The sequence below is a fragment of the Callorhinus ursinus genome, unplaced genomic scaffold (assembly GCF_003265705.2).
Source record: "Callorhinus ursinus isolate GAN/ISIS: 27379988/994484 unplaced genomic scaffold, GSC_fseal_2.0 scaffold34, whole genome shotgun sequence".
Classification (NCBI taxonomy): domain Eukaryota; kingdom Metazoa; phylum Chordata; class Mammalia; order Carnivora; family Otariidae; genus Callorhinus; species Callorhinus ursinus.
In genome coordinates this window covers 9,464,778-9,482,408 of record NW_027397096.1, presented here as the reverse complement: position 1 = coordinate 9,482,408, position 17,631 = coordinate 9,464,778, and the positions used below count along the sequence as shown (strand labels likewise).

Genomic DNA, 17,631 nt, shown 5'->3' with positions numbered 1-17,631 from the left:
TGTTGAACCAGCCTTGCAGCCCAGGGATAAATCCCACTTGGTCGTGGTGAATAATCCTTTTAATGTACTGTTGGATCCTATTGGCTAGTATTTTGGTGAGAATTTTTGCATCCATGTTCATCAAGGATATTGGTCTGTAATTCTCCTTTTTGATGGGATCTTTGTCTGGTTTTGGGATCAAGGTAATGCTGGCCTCATAAAATGAATTTGGAAGTTTTCCTTCCATTTCTATTTTTTGGAACAGTTTCAGGAGAATAGGTATTAATTCTTCTTTAAATGTCTGATAGAATTCCCCTGGGAAGCCATCTGGCCCTGGGCTTTTGTTTCTTGGGAGATTTTTGATGACTGCTTCAATTTCCTTAGTGGTTATTGGTCTGTTGAGGTTTTCTATTTCTTCCTGGTTCAGTTTTGGTAGTTGATACATCTCTAGGAATGCACCCATTTCTTCCAGGTTCTCTAATTTGCTGGCATAGAGTTGCTCATAATATGTTCTTATAATTGTTTGTATTTCTTTGGTGTTGGTTGTGATCGCTCCTCTTTCATTCATGATTTTGTTGATTTGGGTCATTTCTCTTTTCTTTTTGATCAGTCTGGCCAGGGGTTTATCAATCTTGTTAATTCTTTCAAAGAACCAGCTCCTAGTTTCGTTGATCTGTTCTACTGTTCTTTTGGTTTCTATTTCATTGATTTCTGCTCTGATCTTTATGATTTCTCTTCTCCTGCTGGGTTTAGGCTTTATTTGCTGTTCTTTCTCCAGCTCCTTTAGGTGTAGGGTTAGATTGTGTATTTGAGACCTTTCTTGTTTCTTGAGAAAGGCTTGTATTGCTATATACTTTCCTCTCAGGACTGCCTTTGCTGTATCCCAAAGATTTTGGACAGTTGTGTTTTCATTTTCATTGGTTTCCATGAATTTTTTAAATTCTTCTTTAATTTCCTGGTTGACCCATTCATTCTTTAGTAGGATGCTCTTTAGCCTCCATATATTTGAGTTCTTTCCGACTTTCCTCTTGTGATTGAGTTCTAGTTTCAAAGCATTGTGGTCTGAAAATATGCAGGGAATAACCCCAATCTTTTGGTACCGGTTGAGACCTGATTTGTGACCTAGGATGGGATCAATTCTGGAGAATGTTCCATGGGCACTAGAGAAGAATGTGTATTCCGTTGCTTTGGGATGGAATGTTCTGAATATGTCTGTGAAGTCCATTTGGTCCAGGGTGTCATTTAAAGTCTTTATTTCCTTGTTGATCTTTTGCTTAGATGATCTGTCCTTTTCAGTCAGGGGGGTGTTAAAGTCCCCCACTATTATTGTATTGTTGTCAATGTGTTTCTTTGCTTTTGTTATTAATTGCCTTATATAATTGGCTGCTCCCACGTTCGGGGCATAGATATTTACAATTGTTAGATCTTCTTGTTGGACAGACCCTTTAAGTAGGATATGGTGTCCTTCCTCATCTCTTATTACAGTCTTTGTTTTAAAATCTAGTTTGTCTGATATAAGGACTGCCACCCCAGCTTTCTTTTGGTGTCCATTAGCATGGTAAATGGTTTTCCACCCCCTCACTTTCAATCTGGGGGTGTCTTTGGGTCTAAAATGAGTCTCTTGCAGACAGCATATGGATGGGTCTTGTTTTTTAATCCAATCTGATAGCCTGTGTCTTTTGATTGGGGCATTTAGCCCATTTACATTCAGGGTAACTATTGAAAGGTATGAATTTAGTGCCATTGTATTGCCTGTAAGGTGACTGTTACTGTATGTTGTCTGTGTTCCTTTCTGATCTTTGTTGCTTTTAGGCTCTCTCTTTGCTTAGAGGACCCCTTTCAATATTTCTTGGAGGGCTGGTTTCATGTTTGCAAATTCCTTTAGTTTTTGTTTGTTCTGGAAGCTTTTTATCTCTCCTTCTATTTTCAATGACAGCCTAGCTGGATATAGTATTCTTGGCTGCATATTTTTCTCGTTTAGTGCTCTGAAGATATCTTGCCAGTCCTTTCTGGCCTGCCAGGTCTCTGTGGATAGGTCTGTTGCCAATCTAATATTTTTACCATTGTAGGTTACATATCTCTTCTCCCGAGCTGCTTTCAGGATTTTCTCTTTGTCTCTGAGACTCGTAAGTTTTACTATTAGATGTCGGGGTGTTGACCTATTTTTATTGATTTTGAGAGAGGTTCTCTGTGCCTCCTGGATTTTGATGCCTGTTTCCTTCCTCACATTAGGGAAGTTCTCTGCTATTATTTGCTCCAATATACCTTCTGCCCCTCTCTCTCTTTCTTCTTCTTCTGGGATCCCAATTATTCTAATGTTGTTTCGTCTTATCGAATCACTTATCTCTCGAATTCTGCCCTCATGATCCTGTAGTTGTTTCTCCCTCTTTTTCTCAGCCTCTTTATTTTCCATCATTTGGTCTTCTATATCACTGATTCTCTCTTCTGCCTCATTTATCCTAGCAGTTAGTGCCCCCATTTTTGATTGCACCTCATCAATAGCCTTTTTGATTTCGACTTGGTTAGATTTTAGTTCTTTTATTTCTCCAGAAAGGGTTTCTCTAATAACTTCCACGCTTTTTTCAAGCCCAGCTAGTATCTTTAAAGTCATGATTCTGAACTCTAGGTCTGACATCGTACTAATGTCCGTATTGAGTAGGTCCCTGGCTGACGGTACTACCTCTTGTTCTTTTTGCTGAGGTGATTTTTTTCGTCTTGTCATTTTGTCCAGAGGAGAATAGATGAATGAGAGAACAAAATGCTAACAGGTTTACAATGTCCCCAGCAAATATACTGTATACAAATCAGAAAAGACCTGAAACCAGGGCAAAAGAAAGGGAAAGAAAGAAAAAAGAAAGAGAGAAAAAAAAAAAAGAAAAAAAAAGATAAAAAGAAAAACAGAACAATACAAAAAAAGCAGAATGTGATCAAATATGATCAGGCTAGTGCATAGATCAGTGCCACACACTAGATTTTGGGCGTATTTTGGTCTGTTAGAAAAAATGCCTCCTAAAATTTTAAAGGAAAAAAGACAGATATGTACAAAATAAGGGTTGATACAATGAAGGGATACAAGATGACTGTAAAGATGAAAATTATAAAAGATTTTATAAAAAGACTTGATAAGAAGTTGTTTGAAAAAAGAAAGAAGATTTAAAAAAAAAAAAAGAAAAAAGGGAGAGAATGTGATCAGGCAGGAGACTAGAACAGAACCATACACTAGTGATTTAGGGTATATTTTTATCTGTTAGAAGAAACTGTATCTCAAAATTTTAAAGAGAGAACAACTTATATATATATGCCAAAAATAAGGGTAACTACTATGAAGGGATAAAATATGACTCTTCCAGTAAGTGGTCGCTTCTCTGTTCAGAGAGTTGTTGCTACTCTCCTCTTTGATCTTCTGTTGAGTTCGTAGGTGTTCAGAATGGTTTGATCCCTATTCAGCTGAATTCCTGAGACCAGACGAAATCTAGGTCTCCTACTCCTCTGCCATCTTGCTCCGCCCCCCGCTCTAAATACTTCTTAAACTAATAATCTGGATTTGATTGATATAAAAAAGCAATTGACTTTAAACTACCACCAACCTTTGTGGCGAATATAAGGCTTTATCTGGTTCCAGACTTTGGTCAACAGGCTGAGTTTCAGACGGTTATACGGTGAATTTGATACTAAATTTGCAAGGCACTGCAAAATACAAGAATCAATAGGTCTGATTAAGCCACAGCATAGACACAAACTTTACAGCATTTAATTAAAAAAGAAAAGTCTTCATACTTATTTGAAAATCACTTTTTCTTTTTTGTCCTTTTTTTTTTTTTAGGGGAATAGCACTTCTATTCTCATTGGTACAACTTAATACTAAAAATGGGAGTGTTTTTAGTAAATCGTTTATTTGGATATACAGAGATTATAGGTAAGATCAAACAAGTAGGCACAATAGGATACGATAGCTTTAAATAAAATCACCAGTTAGACTTCCAAATAGGATGTCTTTAAATAAAATTAGTACTTAGTTATAGTCTTAAGTCAAATTACTTTTGGACAATGTAAAACATTATACAAAATTGAAACAGACAAAACCCCTCCAGAACCTATGGGTAACTTGGCACGTTTACCTTAATTATCTGAGTAAGGGTCTGTGAGGATGACTCAGCCACCAGGGCTAACAAAAGACATCTGTGCAATTCTCTAATGCTGGATGCAATCATCACGGAGAAGGGAGTGAAAGCCCTTCTGTGGTCACTGGTATCTTCAGCAACGGAAAGAAACTGCTTTGAGCCTTCCAAGATGGCAGATAAAACTTGCAGAGCACATGCACGTGTCTGAAATTTCAGAATGATTCCCATCAGTTAGTTAATAATCAGGAGTCAAATCCCCTTCTTCCTATTTTCGTTTTTAATTTTCAAAGTATTTTGGATCATTTTCATTAGGAAAAGAGGTATTAGGACTATCTAGCGGGTCCTAAACGTAGCCATGAACTAGGGTCCCTGCACCTCCACTTAAAAAAAAAAACCTTATATCACATTGCTGTTAGGTTTCCTTACAGTAAGGAATAAGTCTAAGCTACACCACAGTACAAAAACCTGAAATCATGAACATGAGAATAACTTAAAGAAAAATTAGAGGCCTTGTTTATTCAAGCATAAGGCCAAGGGAAAAGAGAAAGCGAAATAGCTCATGGGGTAGAAAAAAAAATACATGAGTCTAGAGTCTGTTTTACATCAAACATGTTGCTTTATATGCTCTCCTGAAGCATCCATGAGTGCTCAAAGTTAATTAAACAGGATATTAGGGACTTTGTGTACATTCAACTTGGCAGCCATCATTAGTGATCCAACTTTTCAGAAACATTCTTAGGTGCAGAAACGAACACTGCCTGCAGTGAGTCTCTGATAATCAAAGAAAGGAAAACCATTAACTGTAACCTTACAGAAGGAAAGGAAAGTATGTGCTCCTTTGTCAATGATCTGCTGTCAGGAAAAGGGTCACTGGAGCAATATTGTGTTTATAATGTTAAAGGATGACTTTCAATTGGTACTTGGATGATTCTGTGGTATTAAAAATCAGGAAAGAAAAAAAAGAAATAAAAGAAAGCCAATTTAACCAAAATGGAATGTAGGTGATAAATGTAGGACTAATAATGTAATATTGTACCCTCTTTGGCCAGTCCCCCAAAATGCCAATTAAACACTGTCAGATATTTTTAAAATGGAGACTCAACATTATAATTCTAATCTAGGGGCACCTGGGTTGCTCAGTTGGTTAAGGGTCTGCCTTCGGCTCAGGTCATGATCCCAGGGTCCTGGGACTGAGCCCCACATTGGGCTCCTTGCTCAGCGGAGAACCTGCTTCTCCCTCTGCCCCCCACCTGCTTGTGCTCACTCTCTCACTCTAATAAATAAAATCTTTAAAAAAGATAATAATTCTAATCTAAATATTTGCTCATCATGAAGCGTATCTGAGTTTGGTGTGAAAAAGCTTTTCCAGAAAATCTTCAACTATATCACCTCCAAGGAACAAGGAATAAATCATTTCTGCACGCCTTTTGTAGAGTGGACTCACAAACAAAAAAACTGCAAATTTACTGCTTTGAAAATAAATTTGTAGTACAGCAATATGAGTCTCTGGAATTAAGCATAATCACTGAAGTTAGGAAGTTGACAATGTATTAGGAAATTATGTGTGTGCGCACACGTGTGTATTTGAGAGACCGTGCATGAGAAAGAACTCGTGCACAAGTCAGAAGTCAGCTCACCCAAGAAAGACTTAGATCAGGGGCTGGTAAACTTTTTCTGCAAAGGACCAGTAGCACATACTTTATATTTTAGACTTTGTAGGCCCAAGAGTCTCTGTTGCAACCACACAGCCATAGTAGCAAAGGCACTAAATAAAAAATAGGACTATGTTCCAATAAAGTTTTACTTATGGACAATGAAATGTGAATTTCATGTAATTTTTACAATCATGAAATATCATTAAAAATTTTTTTTAAAAACCATTTAAAAGCATAGAACTATTCTTAGCTCATGGGTCATACAAAAACACACTTTGCCAACCCGATTAGTTGGCTGATCTGAACTGAAAAAGGTAGATGTTATGTTAAACCTCCATTTCTTCAGACATTAATTAAAAACCATGATTCCAACAGCTCACAAACCAATTACAATTAAAAACCAAGTTGTGGAGAGAGATGAACTTATGCTCAAAAGTCAAAAAATTTTAGCTCAATTAACTTTGATACCCTAAGAGGGAAAAAGTTTCCATGACCATCACAGATGAAAACAAAAGTAATGTCACTGAAATATATCACTGAGGTATGAAATCTATAAAAAATGTGATATATCAAATTATACTTCTCATAGTTCTGACTTAATTAAACCCTGTTTAACATATCTTTGTTCCTAAAAAAATGCTATTTATGACATTGAATTTCATTCAAGTTCTGCTTCACTGCCTTTTACATCAATATTCAATATACTGTTTACTGGTTCTGATCAGCACTTTCAGCAGAAATTACTGATGTGCAAGCAAACCATAAGAGGTGCAGCTCTCCAGAGAATTCATTTTGTTAAATTTTTATTATCTGAATATTTGCAATTATGGATGAAGACTTTTCAATCTGATAAACAACAGCGTGCTCCATTTCACTAGTGGGCGGTTTCACTTCCTTGCACATGTAGTCTTGTTCAAAGGTAATGAAACTGGAAAGCATTTTCCCTTTTTTGCTACCTATGGATGTAGCAGAAATTTCTGCTAAGGTAGTTCAGTCAATCCTTATGTTTTCCTTTTTTCATGTTTGTTTGGTCTCAATCTTTCTGGGAGGGTGATAAAGAAGTCACTGCTGGGAGTGGGTAGCAGTGAGGTTTCGATGCACCTGGCTGTTCCCTTCTTTGGCTTCGTCCCAGAACCGATTATTCTGCACACATGTTCAAGGTTAATTTTATTTGATTGCATTTCTAGTGGAGGCATTTGAACACTGTGTCAGGGTCTCTAGATTTGGAGATATCCAAGCCAAGGTCATCTGTTCTTGGTTGGTCTTATGAGAGAAAACCTGATTACCTACCAGTACGTGATAGTTAAAAACTTGCTTTATTCTCTTTCCTAGTTATGCTATCTATTACTCAGGATTTTAATTTGTTTCCACATTTCATAACTCTCTAAAAGAGAAATAATCATTACGGAATTTCAAAATCAGGAAAATTCTCAGGGTACCAAGAAGAAAGTATGCCCCATAGTTTGTTCCTTAGATCAAGCCTTGATAATAATCTACCTTTTTAACAACTGAGGAATTTATATAGAAGAAATTTGCAAATTAGTCAGTATTTCTACTGATAATCTGCTGTGAGCTGCCTGGAAATATACAGGATGTGCTTTCTGAAGCACATTTCCAACGTGTAAAAATGTGACCATTTCCCAAGTACTGCTCCACCGCCAAATCTTAAAGGAAGTTTGTAAATTTTCTCCTCTGCAATTAACTGTTGTAGCATCTCCTACTGCAATTTCCTGAAAGTAATCCATTGTCTGAATGAAAAGGCCAGCCCCCTGTCCTTCTGTCCGTTTCTCTTTGGAAAGTTTCTCAGTGTATCAATGGAAACTGTGCTTCCAGGTGAATCTACCCTTGGTCGTATCATTACAGCACTTTTTTCTCATCACATTTCTTGCGTTCACCAAAGTTAAAGAGCAAGAACCCAAAAAGATACCAAATCAAGGAGTACTTTGCAGTATGTAAAATTTCTCATGACACTCTGTCAAATGTAAACATTATAAAGATACGAACTCCATCACTTTCATGAGATCTGAGTCCATAACCTCTCTGTCCTCATACCACAGACTCACGTGCCCCCCCTGCCCCTTAGGGGTGCGGCTGCAGTGCGGGCACTGTACTTGGCCTACTTGCTCCCCAGCACCGCCTTCTCAGCTACTGCCGGGCTCCCCTCAGCTGGAGGCTCTTCAAATATTACGTATTTTTATCCTTTAGAGTCGTTTTCCTTTCAATTACCAGAACGGCTTCATTACTGACTTTCTTGCCACCATTCATTCCCATTCTCCTCCCAGGTTCTCCTTTGCTGTTGAGTCAGTCAATCTGAAAAATTTCTGCCGCTTTTAACTGCTCAGGATATTGGGCATTTGCACTTTTTTTGTGTACAACTGAGGCCCATTTATTTTTCTTGACCCTATAAGAGCTTTGGAAGGGTCACCTAGAAGTTTTCTTGTGTTTTCTCGTCATAAACATTTTTCTGAGCTTTACACATCCTTCATAACCACTATGGACCAAGATATTCCACTGAGTGTTTAAGCCACTTTTAATTTTTCCCTATTACAAATACCCTGCAATCAACATTTTCATCAGAGGGAAGGAAGCGCAGCTGCTTCAGTGCAGCTCAAAAGGGACACTGAAGTTACAACATTCAGTGCGCTCAGGCTTGAAGTGAGCCCTGGGCAGGAGGCGACCTCACTGTGATCTTTCTCAACCTGTTATTCACATAAGCCCACTTCCTAGCCTCCTGCCTGTCCAGTGGTTCTCAAGTCAGAACTTGGGCTGGTATTAATGAGCACTGTATTCAGATGGGATCAGATAAGGCAGAGAAAACAACAAGGATGTGTAAAGTTCTTCTTCCTACTATCATGCTGAGAATTTAAATGTTTTTACCTTTGGAGAAGGATCTTTTAATGTAAGAGTCATCAAGGACACGGACTGAGGGCTGCCAAGCTCAGGTGTATCAGGAACAAAGGCTGACCAGTAGCCATAAAGAACTTTTTTTTCTATTGATTTTATAGTAGAAAGAAAGCAAGCTAATGCTCCTTGGCGAACTTTGGCTTGGTAAGACCTACCCAAGAGAAGGAAGAAAAAAGTCTTAATAGTTTTAAAAAATATAGACATGAAAGGCTATTTATTCCAGCCAACTCAAATGATACACTGAGAAACTCAACATTCTGTATAAACCCTAAGGAAAAGATGCCAACATGATATTTAAAAAAATATTTTTCAATGAAAACATCTTAAAGCAATTTGTTTATATAACAAGTTAATAAAGTCGACAATATAAAACACAACTAGACAGAAAATAAAAGGGCAACAGTTTGAGGTCAGGAAACTAGCCTTAGATATGAAACACTGCAGAGTATCCATTCATCCAACAAAAGATTCTAAACGCTGCAGAGTATCCATTCATCCAACAAACAAGTCCGGAGTGCTTAAGTATGTGCCAAGGGTTGGGCTGAGGCCGACAGACATAAAGCCTGCCCACGTCCCTGACAAGCTCATGAATGGCAGAGACAGTTAAAGAGATAACTGCAACACAGCATGATCAACACTGAGGCGGGGATAAGTCAAAGGGTCATAGAGTAGGGACCTAAGCCAGAACTGGGGTGGGAACTGTCAGAAAAGGCTTCTCAGAGGACGTGACTGCTGAGCTCGTACTGAAGACGAGTAGTGGTAAACAAAGCAAGAAGGCAGAGAGAATGAAAGGAAATTCCAGGCAGAGGAACCACATGTACAAAGGCAGATGAAGGGAACGAGGCAAAATGCAGAGTAACGCAAAGCCCGCATGAATGAATCTTCAAGTTAAATCCCGTGCACCAGTGAGGTTTCTAAGCAAAGTTATAAACTTACAAGCAACAGAGATTATAAGGCATAACAACATGACAAAATACTACTACCTCATTTTACTCTGCATGCCTCCTTCAGCATCGGAATAGTCGGACTCACTACTGCTGACCCTCTTCCAGCCGGCAGAACGGATGGGCAGGGGGACTTGGTCTTTTCCCATAGTGCCGCTTCCCTCTACCGGCAAACTCTGGCCTCCCCGGGAGGAGGGACAGGGAGTGTCCCCCTCATGCAGGTGCTCTCTGCCCAGGCCAGCGACAGGTGCTACTTCTCTTTCACCACTGGATTCTTCCTCTTCCTCTTCTCCTTGCTGGATTTTCTTCGATTTTACTTTCGATTTTTTCTTTTTATTCTGATTTTAGGAGCAAATGAAAACGTATATATGACAGCTATTGGTGCCTTTCTCATTTAATAACTACTAAATACGTCCCCAACATGTAGTATGAGGAAAGAAGAAAAGAGAAAAAAGTGGCACTTACTTCCTACTCTGTGTGTCTGGTGCTATACTAAGTGCTTACACACACCCCACTGGACCATGGGAAACAAGGCATGAAGCGCGTGCGACAGAGCCACGCTTGTAGCCTGGCTTTTTATATTCTACCCCTGTGACTCTGAGCACATCACTTAGCCTTTCATTAGCTTGACCTTCCTCATCTGTAAGCATGAGGCTAATGCTGCTTTCCCCGCACAGCCGTGAAAGCATTCAGCAGCACGAGAATTAGAGTATAGAAAGGGACTTGAGTGACAATTTTCTCAGTTCTTCCAGATAAGACACGTAGCTAGTGCGTCTCTAGATGTAGAAGAGAGATGCTAATCCACCATATATAGTGCATGTTTTAGGGTACTGGGGCTTCGTAGATATGAAGTAAAAGCCAATTTTTTCCCTTTCTCCTATTCCTTTCCAAATATCTTTGGAATCTGTGCCGCCCTCTGCAAGGTCCCTGACATTGAGGAGGAAGGTCCTCATCCCTTCTATTTTGGATTATTAATGTGGCTCCAGACTCACATCCTTTTACTTGCTACCTCAGTGATTTTTCTAAGATGTGTATCTGATCACCTCACTCCCCTATATGAGAGTCTTCATCTCTACCACCTGTAGGATAAAAACTAACTCCTTAGCATACTGTATAAGACTCTGAGGATGTGGTCTCTGCTACGTACGTGTCCCAGCCTTCCCCCGCACACACCTGACACTCTAGCCTACTGGTTAACAAATGGGCTACGCCCATGCTCATTCTCTATGCTCATGCACCTTCTGTTCCCTCTGAATAAAACGCTTTGCTTCCTTTCTGTACTCTACTCATTCTTATGTCTCAGTTTGGCCACCACATCTTTTAAAAAGCCCCCTGTTACTCCTCTATTTGGATTGGGTACCCTGAATGTGATCCCAGAGTACCCTGTGAATATTCTGATGAAAGAAATCACAATACTGCATTTTAGTTGCTTATTTATCCACCTTCCCCTTCTCTCCCAAACTCCAAAAAACAGAGTCTATATCCTTAATGCTTAACATAATGTCTGGGATGTGGCAGATGTTCAGTTAATGTTGCATAAGTCAGAGTGAAAGAATATCTAATTATAAGCATTTTGAAAGTAATACCGGACACATTTCTAGATGTAATACCGTGGCCCATATATCTATATGCTCTAGGTTCTCCAATGGAAACATAAGGGAGATGGCAGCTATATGAACAGGCTGGGAAATTTGGCAGTTGTAACTGAGACCTACAATATTTTACCCATTAGGCTTTTATAGAGAAAGTTGGTTGGCCTGTGCTCTTGAGCATCTGGGGAACAGGGATGAGCGGCTTTGAGTATAAAATGAATGGCCACTGTTACATCTGTTCTATTGTCTAGAATGCTTAGAAATATAAGATTTTAACTGGTGTTTCCAGCAATCTGATGAATTTAAATTTACTATGCTAAAAACTCTAAACTGAAATCAAATTCAAGGTGAGCCTTTGGCACAAGTAGTGATGCAAATCACAGAAAACACATATAACAAGCAATTAAAGGCAATCCACAACTTAAACCTAAGCAGACACAGGCGTACGTACCGTAGTTGGTCGGGAAGCGCTAGGTTCGGATTGCTGTGGTTTGACAGGTGGTCGCCCATCGTACTGAGGAAGTGGAGTGGGGTATAACACTGTTGGCAGCTCTATGTTTAGTCCCGGGAGTCCATGAAACATAGATTTCTAATAATGATGATTAAGGAAACACACACACAAAACTAATCATAAAACAGAATGATTCACCATGTTCTGGATCACATCAATGAACAAATTAATGTCTAGAAGCTTATTAAGGAAATTAAAATGGACAGAAAATTGATACCTTGGAGGTTTAGGGCTTATAGAAGCATTTAATCTCATCTGGATGGATCTGGTCTGGCCAGATTAGGTTATGCTTGATTTTAGTTTATTTACTTATGTTTTTTATTTATTAATTTTTAAAATTTATCCAATCTGTTTTATCCGATCATTTGATCTATCTATAATTTTTTAACCAATCAATCATTCTTATTTCGCTTATCCATGTCCACACCTAGCTGTTTGTCTTTTTGGGAGACAGGACAGGGAAAGATTTGAAGTTTTAGTCATGATCAATCTAAGTTACCATATGTGGCTTTGACCGGAGGCCACCTCCTGGCTGAACTAAAAGGTGGGTCCCCAGAGAGGCTGATCTGACCTTCCCACTGACCTGCAGGCTCAGAAGCCAAAGGATGCAGCCTACTGATGCCATCTTGACTGGCCCACCTACTGCATGGGCCAAGGGCCAAAGGGAAGCCCTGGTTCTTCTTTCAAGTATAAACAGGTTTGAGACGATCTAAAATTGAACTATCTACAGATCATAACCTATTCCTTTCCTCAGCTAAGATTTAGAAGTAAAATTTTAGAATTTTGATACATTTACTTAAAACAAGGTTTACTGTTTCCAGTTCTTAAGTATGCTTGTATATGAACATTTGAATGATCTCTAAAATATAATACCCTAAAGCTAGCCTTGGAATGATGATGTAAAGTGGTCCTTATGCCCGGGTTTAAGTAGGAAAGACTCGCCATGAGGACTTGGGTTTAAACGGGCAATGCCTTACCTTTAGCACAGCCAGAAGAGCTCCAAGTTCCTCAGTCTGCGTCAGTTTCATCTTACCCCCATTTAGAAGAGACTGTATACCTTTTAATGCATTTTGTAACAACTAGGGGAAAGAAGACAAGCTTAAAGGTAAAGGAGATGTGGTTATCCAGCAATCAACTTTCTAGCACCACTGAGGCTGGAGGAGAAAAAGTCTCTACGTGATGGAAAAAACCATTCAAAAGGAGGGGAAAAAAACAAAACAAAAGAAGACCCAGAGGGGAGAGATCTGATGAACTACTGCTAATTATTTTTTAGAAGAATAGAGTGCCCTCACGGAAGAATGGTCTTATCGTACATGTTTATAAGCTAGCATGTACAAACGGTGAGCAAGAAAAAAAAAAAAAAAAAAGAAGAGGTGTGTAGTGGGAAGAAGGTGGAAGGGATGGAAAAGTGGCAGCGGAGACCGGAAGTGGGGAAGCTTTCTGATGCAGCAACCTCACTAGTTCTCAAAGGCAAAGGCATGTGTGTGGGAGCAGGTTTCTAGAGGGCAAGTCTGATCCAGATTGATCTTCTGACCCAGCATTCTCATTAAGAAATACCATCCTAAAGAAATACGCGCCCCCCCCAAGGAGAAGATGTGGACCACAGCCTTTTTCTGAAATAGTGGAAACACTGAAAAAAACTTCCATTTCCACCTGCTATGACAATGACTGTATAAGAAGCTGACCCTCTGCTACATGGGAAACTCAACCATAATAACAGCAAGCATCTGCCAAACACTTTAAATGCTGTATTTCACATACTACTCGCAGGACCCCTACAAGGTAATTGCATCATTTGTCCCATTTCAGAGAGAAGGACCAGGGAGGCTCAAGAAGTTCAGTAACTTGCCCAAGGTCTCCCAGTGACAGCAGTCAGAAAGCCTGAGGTACATCAATAGGTACTGAAAAGATGCCCAAGAAATATTCACTTTAAAAAGCAGATAAAATTATAAAACAGCATATTTAATATGACCCCACTTGAAAATTATAAACTTAATGCTCATTTACATACAGAAAAAATATTTGGGGGCTTGTAAAACAAACTGTTCCAGGTGGTTATATCTGAGCAGGGAACTATGAGGAACCTTCACCATCACAGATCTATAATTTCTGATATGTGTCACTCTGAATTTAAAATATGTTAACAAACTGTCATATTTCTATCAGATTTTTAAAAAATAATATTGCAGATACTGTTGAAATCTATTCCTTTCCCTTCCATCTAAAAGATAGTTACTAGGGGCTCCTGGGTGGCTCAGTCAGTTGACTCTTAATTTTGACTCAGGTCATGATCTTGGGGTTGTGAGATCGAGCCCCATGTCGGGCTCCATGCTGGGTGTGTGAAGCCTGCTTGGGATTCTCTCTCCCTCTGCCCCCCTGCCCCTGCTTGCACTCTCCCTCTCTAAAAAAATAAAATAAAATAAAATAAAACGACAGGGGGCGCCTGGGTGGCTCAGTCGGTTAAGCGTCTGCCTTCAGCTAAGGTCATGATCCCAGGGTCCTGGGATCGAGCCCCGCATTAGGCTCCCTGCTCGGCGGAGAGCCTGCTTCTCCCTCTCCCACTCCCCCTGCTTGTGTTCCCTCTTTCGCTGTGTCTCTCTGTCCAATAAATAAATAAAATCTTTAAAAAAAAAAAAAACAAAATAAAATGACAGTTACTAGTCTGAAATTGTATTGCTTTTATAGTCAGGAGGGAAAAAAATACTTTTCTTTAAAAAGCTTTAAAATTGCAAAACAAAATACACAGAAACTGTCTTGTAATTTAAACCTGAAAGATGTGATGTCCATCTTTGTAAGTTATAAACATTCCACGTATGCCTATTATCTCTAGACAAAACAAATTCCACAACCACATTATACTCTTCAGTAACAGCCTCTGTTCTACTGCTGCTTCTAGACACACCTGTAACAGGTGTAAGATCAGTGGTAGCCCCACCTACCATGCAAAACGTGATATCATCCATATCAGATGATTTCGGAGACTGTAAAGCGGTCAGGAAAGCCCGGAAGCAGATAGCTGGGTAGGGCTCCTCCAAGTATGGCTGTCCCGGCACACTAAAACACACACAGAGAAAGCAACGCAAACTCAGTCCTCTTTGAAATGGGGCTCGCAAAAGAGTAAGAATTAAAAATAGCAATAATACAGACCAATGGAGTGGGAATACACCCTTGGATGAAACTGTATCAAGGAAGACTGTGCACTCTGGGTCATTAACTACGGCTGCGGGACAGCACAAGCATGGAACGAGGAAAGAGGTAAGACTGGTTTCCATAGGGAAAAGTTACAGAAGTTTGTAGTGGAAGAAGTATAGGGGAAGAAACCCTTTTGAGTACTGCTTTTCAGTGTTTAGAGGGGAAGTAATGCAGACAGGGCCTGTCAAGCTAGAGCCACACAGCTGAACCGGCCCTCCTACCACCTGGACAACACTGCAATAAACACAGACCAGATACCACACAGCCGTTCAAGTCTGTGCTCCTCGTTTCTCATTGCAGGCATCTACAACTGGGTGGCTGGGATTGGTTCCAATTTCTTAGGAGAAACTGGCCTTGAAAGAGGCCTCAACAAAGCTTAAATTCATCTGACTGTATTCTAAAAGACTTAATATGGTTAAAATTTCTATCAACAGAAAACAAAACCTTGACATATTGCACACGGACTCCTTTTACCCTATTTTAGGGATAAGGTCCGAGTCTAGCTTTCCCTTTAACTTTTCTATAAGCAAATCAAAATTAAACAATATAAGATGATCTTATTAGCGAGGCACATGGGAACCACACGGTAGGTTCTTTTTCTAAGTTGCCTCTGGCTTCAGACAGATTGAACCACCTATAAAGGGCCCCCGAGAGGCCCTGTCTTACCGTGGCTGGGAGATGTTACTGGCTCCACGTACCTGAGACATAAATTTGCCATACAGTGTACTGCAGCTCTCCTAACTTCAGGGTCGGGCTGAGCCAAGTCACTCAACTTCATCAAAATCCCGCTCTTGCCTAGCAAGCCTGGGAGGTACTAAAACAAAATAACAGCTAATGTTGGTCAAAGAAAGCTTCTAGGAAAGTATTACTCTTTTAGACAGATGTCAGTTTTTAAACGGAAGGGCAGTTAAGTACCAGAAGACTAGCTGCTAGGTAAATCTTACAGATGGGCATGCAAAGATGTGCCCCAAAATACCAGTGGAGATCACTGCTCCCAGCCCAGGTAGTTGCTGAAGCTCTTTAGTTGTGGGTACATAGCTGAAGAGTAATGACAATAATAAAAATGGTAATAATATTTACTGAGTGTTAAGCACTTTAGAAGGACTGTCTCACTTCATCCCCAGACGAACTACCGTATATGTGAAGAAACGAGGCTCAGAGTGGTTGAGTAAGGGCTGCTCAAGGTCACACATATCATGAATGCCAGGATAGAAACCTCAGCATGGGCCTGTTGGTTCAGAGCCTGTGTTCCTAACCTTTTGAAGGGAAGACAGAACACAGTTTAAACTACCTTTTGACATTTTGAGCCATTGCAGTAAACCAGAGCTGCCAGGGCTTGAAGAATTTCCATGTGTGTCCAGGAACTACACTGCTGAATAGCAGAAATAGCATACGCCAACAGGAAATCCAGGTTTTGTTCATCCACAATCACCTATCAAGAGAGGAAAAAATATGCATGATCTAACTTTTAAAAAAATATTTGTATCCTTTCGGACATGTATGCTCACCTGAATCAGGCTATGAAAAAGAGAGCACATGTGCCCATCTTTTTTGGGGTCAAAAAGATCAGCTCTAAAGGCCTTGAAAGTTTGGTCAAGACAAGGCCTTCTCGTTGCCCCAGGGCCTTGCTCATTTTCTCCCCCTTACTCCCTCCACACAAAGTAGAACCTGGCAAAGTCCTTGTAAATTTTCCTTGAGCTACCCAGACACTGGCAGCTGTAAATCCATATATATGTGTAAGACTCAATCCACTGCAATTGCCTTCTACATAGTAAATGCTCAACAAATACACTGTGAACATATATGTTTGCTAAATAGCTATTATGTCTCACCCTGATGTAGGGAATAAGACAGGAAGACAGGGCATATTCTTGTCCCTCAAGGAGTTTATAGTCTTATTTAGACGAAGTAGGCTAATTGAAGTATCAATTCATGAATTATTGAGATAACCTGTCATCAAAAGCTAGAAAGTTGGCTAAGGGCTGTAGGTACCATATATGATCAGGAATTTTTCCAACTGCCTGTGTCACAAAGGTAATATACCTGAGAACCAGTAAACATTTAGAAGCCACCATATCAGTGTGAAAAATTCTAAACTTGAAAATAGCCTCATTTCATTTAGGAAGACACACATAGCAGACACTGCTTACCCATCAGCATTCATCTCCTATCTCCTGTTGGCAGAGTACTGATTTTATTTGGGTGCTCAACTCTTGTACATGAGACCTAAGGGTAAATCCCAATTAGCTAAGACAGTGGTTCTCCAATCTTTTTTCCCAGGGAAATAAGATTTTTTTTGCCCATTTGGCAGTATCTGTAGAATTCACAATTGGGGGGATGCTACTGGCTTCTAAGGGAGAAGCCAGGGATGCTGTTAAAATCCTACAATGCACAGGACAGTGCCCCTCAACTAAGAATCATCCAATCCAAAATATCAATAGTGCTGAGATTAAGAAACTTTGATATAAGAGTTGAGCTGCACATTGTAATCATCTAGGGAGCTTAAGCCCTCCAGGTGATTCTAATGTGTAGTCAAGGCTGACCCCTGGTTTAAGCCACTCATGGTAGTACCATTCCCCTGATCAATGGGTGTAGAGGGGTTTCTCATATGACCTAGGTCTCCCCAGCCAGCTATCAGGGGAGATCTGATGGAGAGTGTGGGGGACAAGCTGCCTCATTCTTAAATCAAAGGGACACAAAATAAATCATTCTTTTGCTTCTGCAGGATGTTAT

General features: G+C 39.8%; 1 protein-coding gene across 1 annotated transcript in view; it reads right to left on the bottom strand.

Moving 5' to 3' along the window:
• HEATR6 (HEAT repeat containing 6) overlaps nucleotides 1-17,631 on the bottom strand; it is a 44,553-nt gene that overhangs the window by 23,181 nt on the left and 3,741 nt on the right. Inside the window, exons 3-11 of the mRNA XM_025851312.2 lie at nucleotides 16,190-16,330; nucleotides 15,597-15,712; nucleotides 14,646-14,760; nucleotides 12,684-12,785; nucleotides 11,647-11,784; nucleotides 9,643-9,941; nucleotides 8,633-8,810; nucleotides 4,098-4,304; nucleotides 3,567-3,666 (exon numbers count right to left, since the gene is read on the bottom strand). Of these exons, the coding sequence (XP_025707097.1) occupies nucleotides 3,567-3,666; nucleotides 4,098-4,304; nucleotides 8,633-8,810; nucleotides 9,643-9,941; nucleotides 11,647-11,784; nucleotides 12,684-12,785; nucleotides 14,646-14,760; nucleotides 15,597-15,712; nucleotides 16,190-16,330 (1,396 nt within the window). The remainder of the gene's footprint in view (nucleotides 1-3,566; nucleotides 3,667-4,097; nucleotides 4,305-8,632; nucleotides 8,811-9,642; nucleotides 9,942-11,646; nucleotides 11,785-12,683; nucleotides 12,786-14,645; nucleotides 14,761-15,596; nucleotides 15,713-16,189; nucleotides 16,331-17,631) is intronic.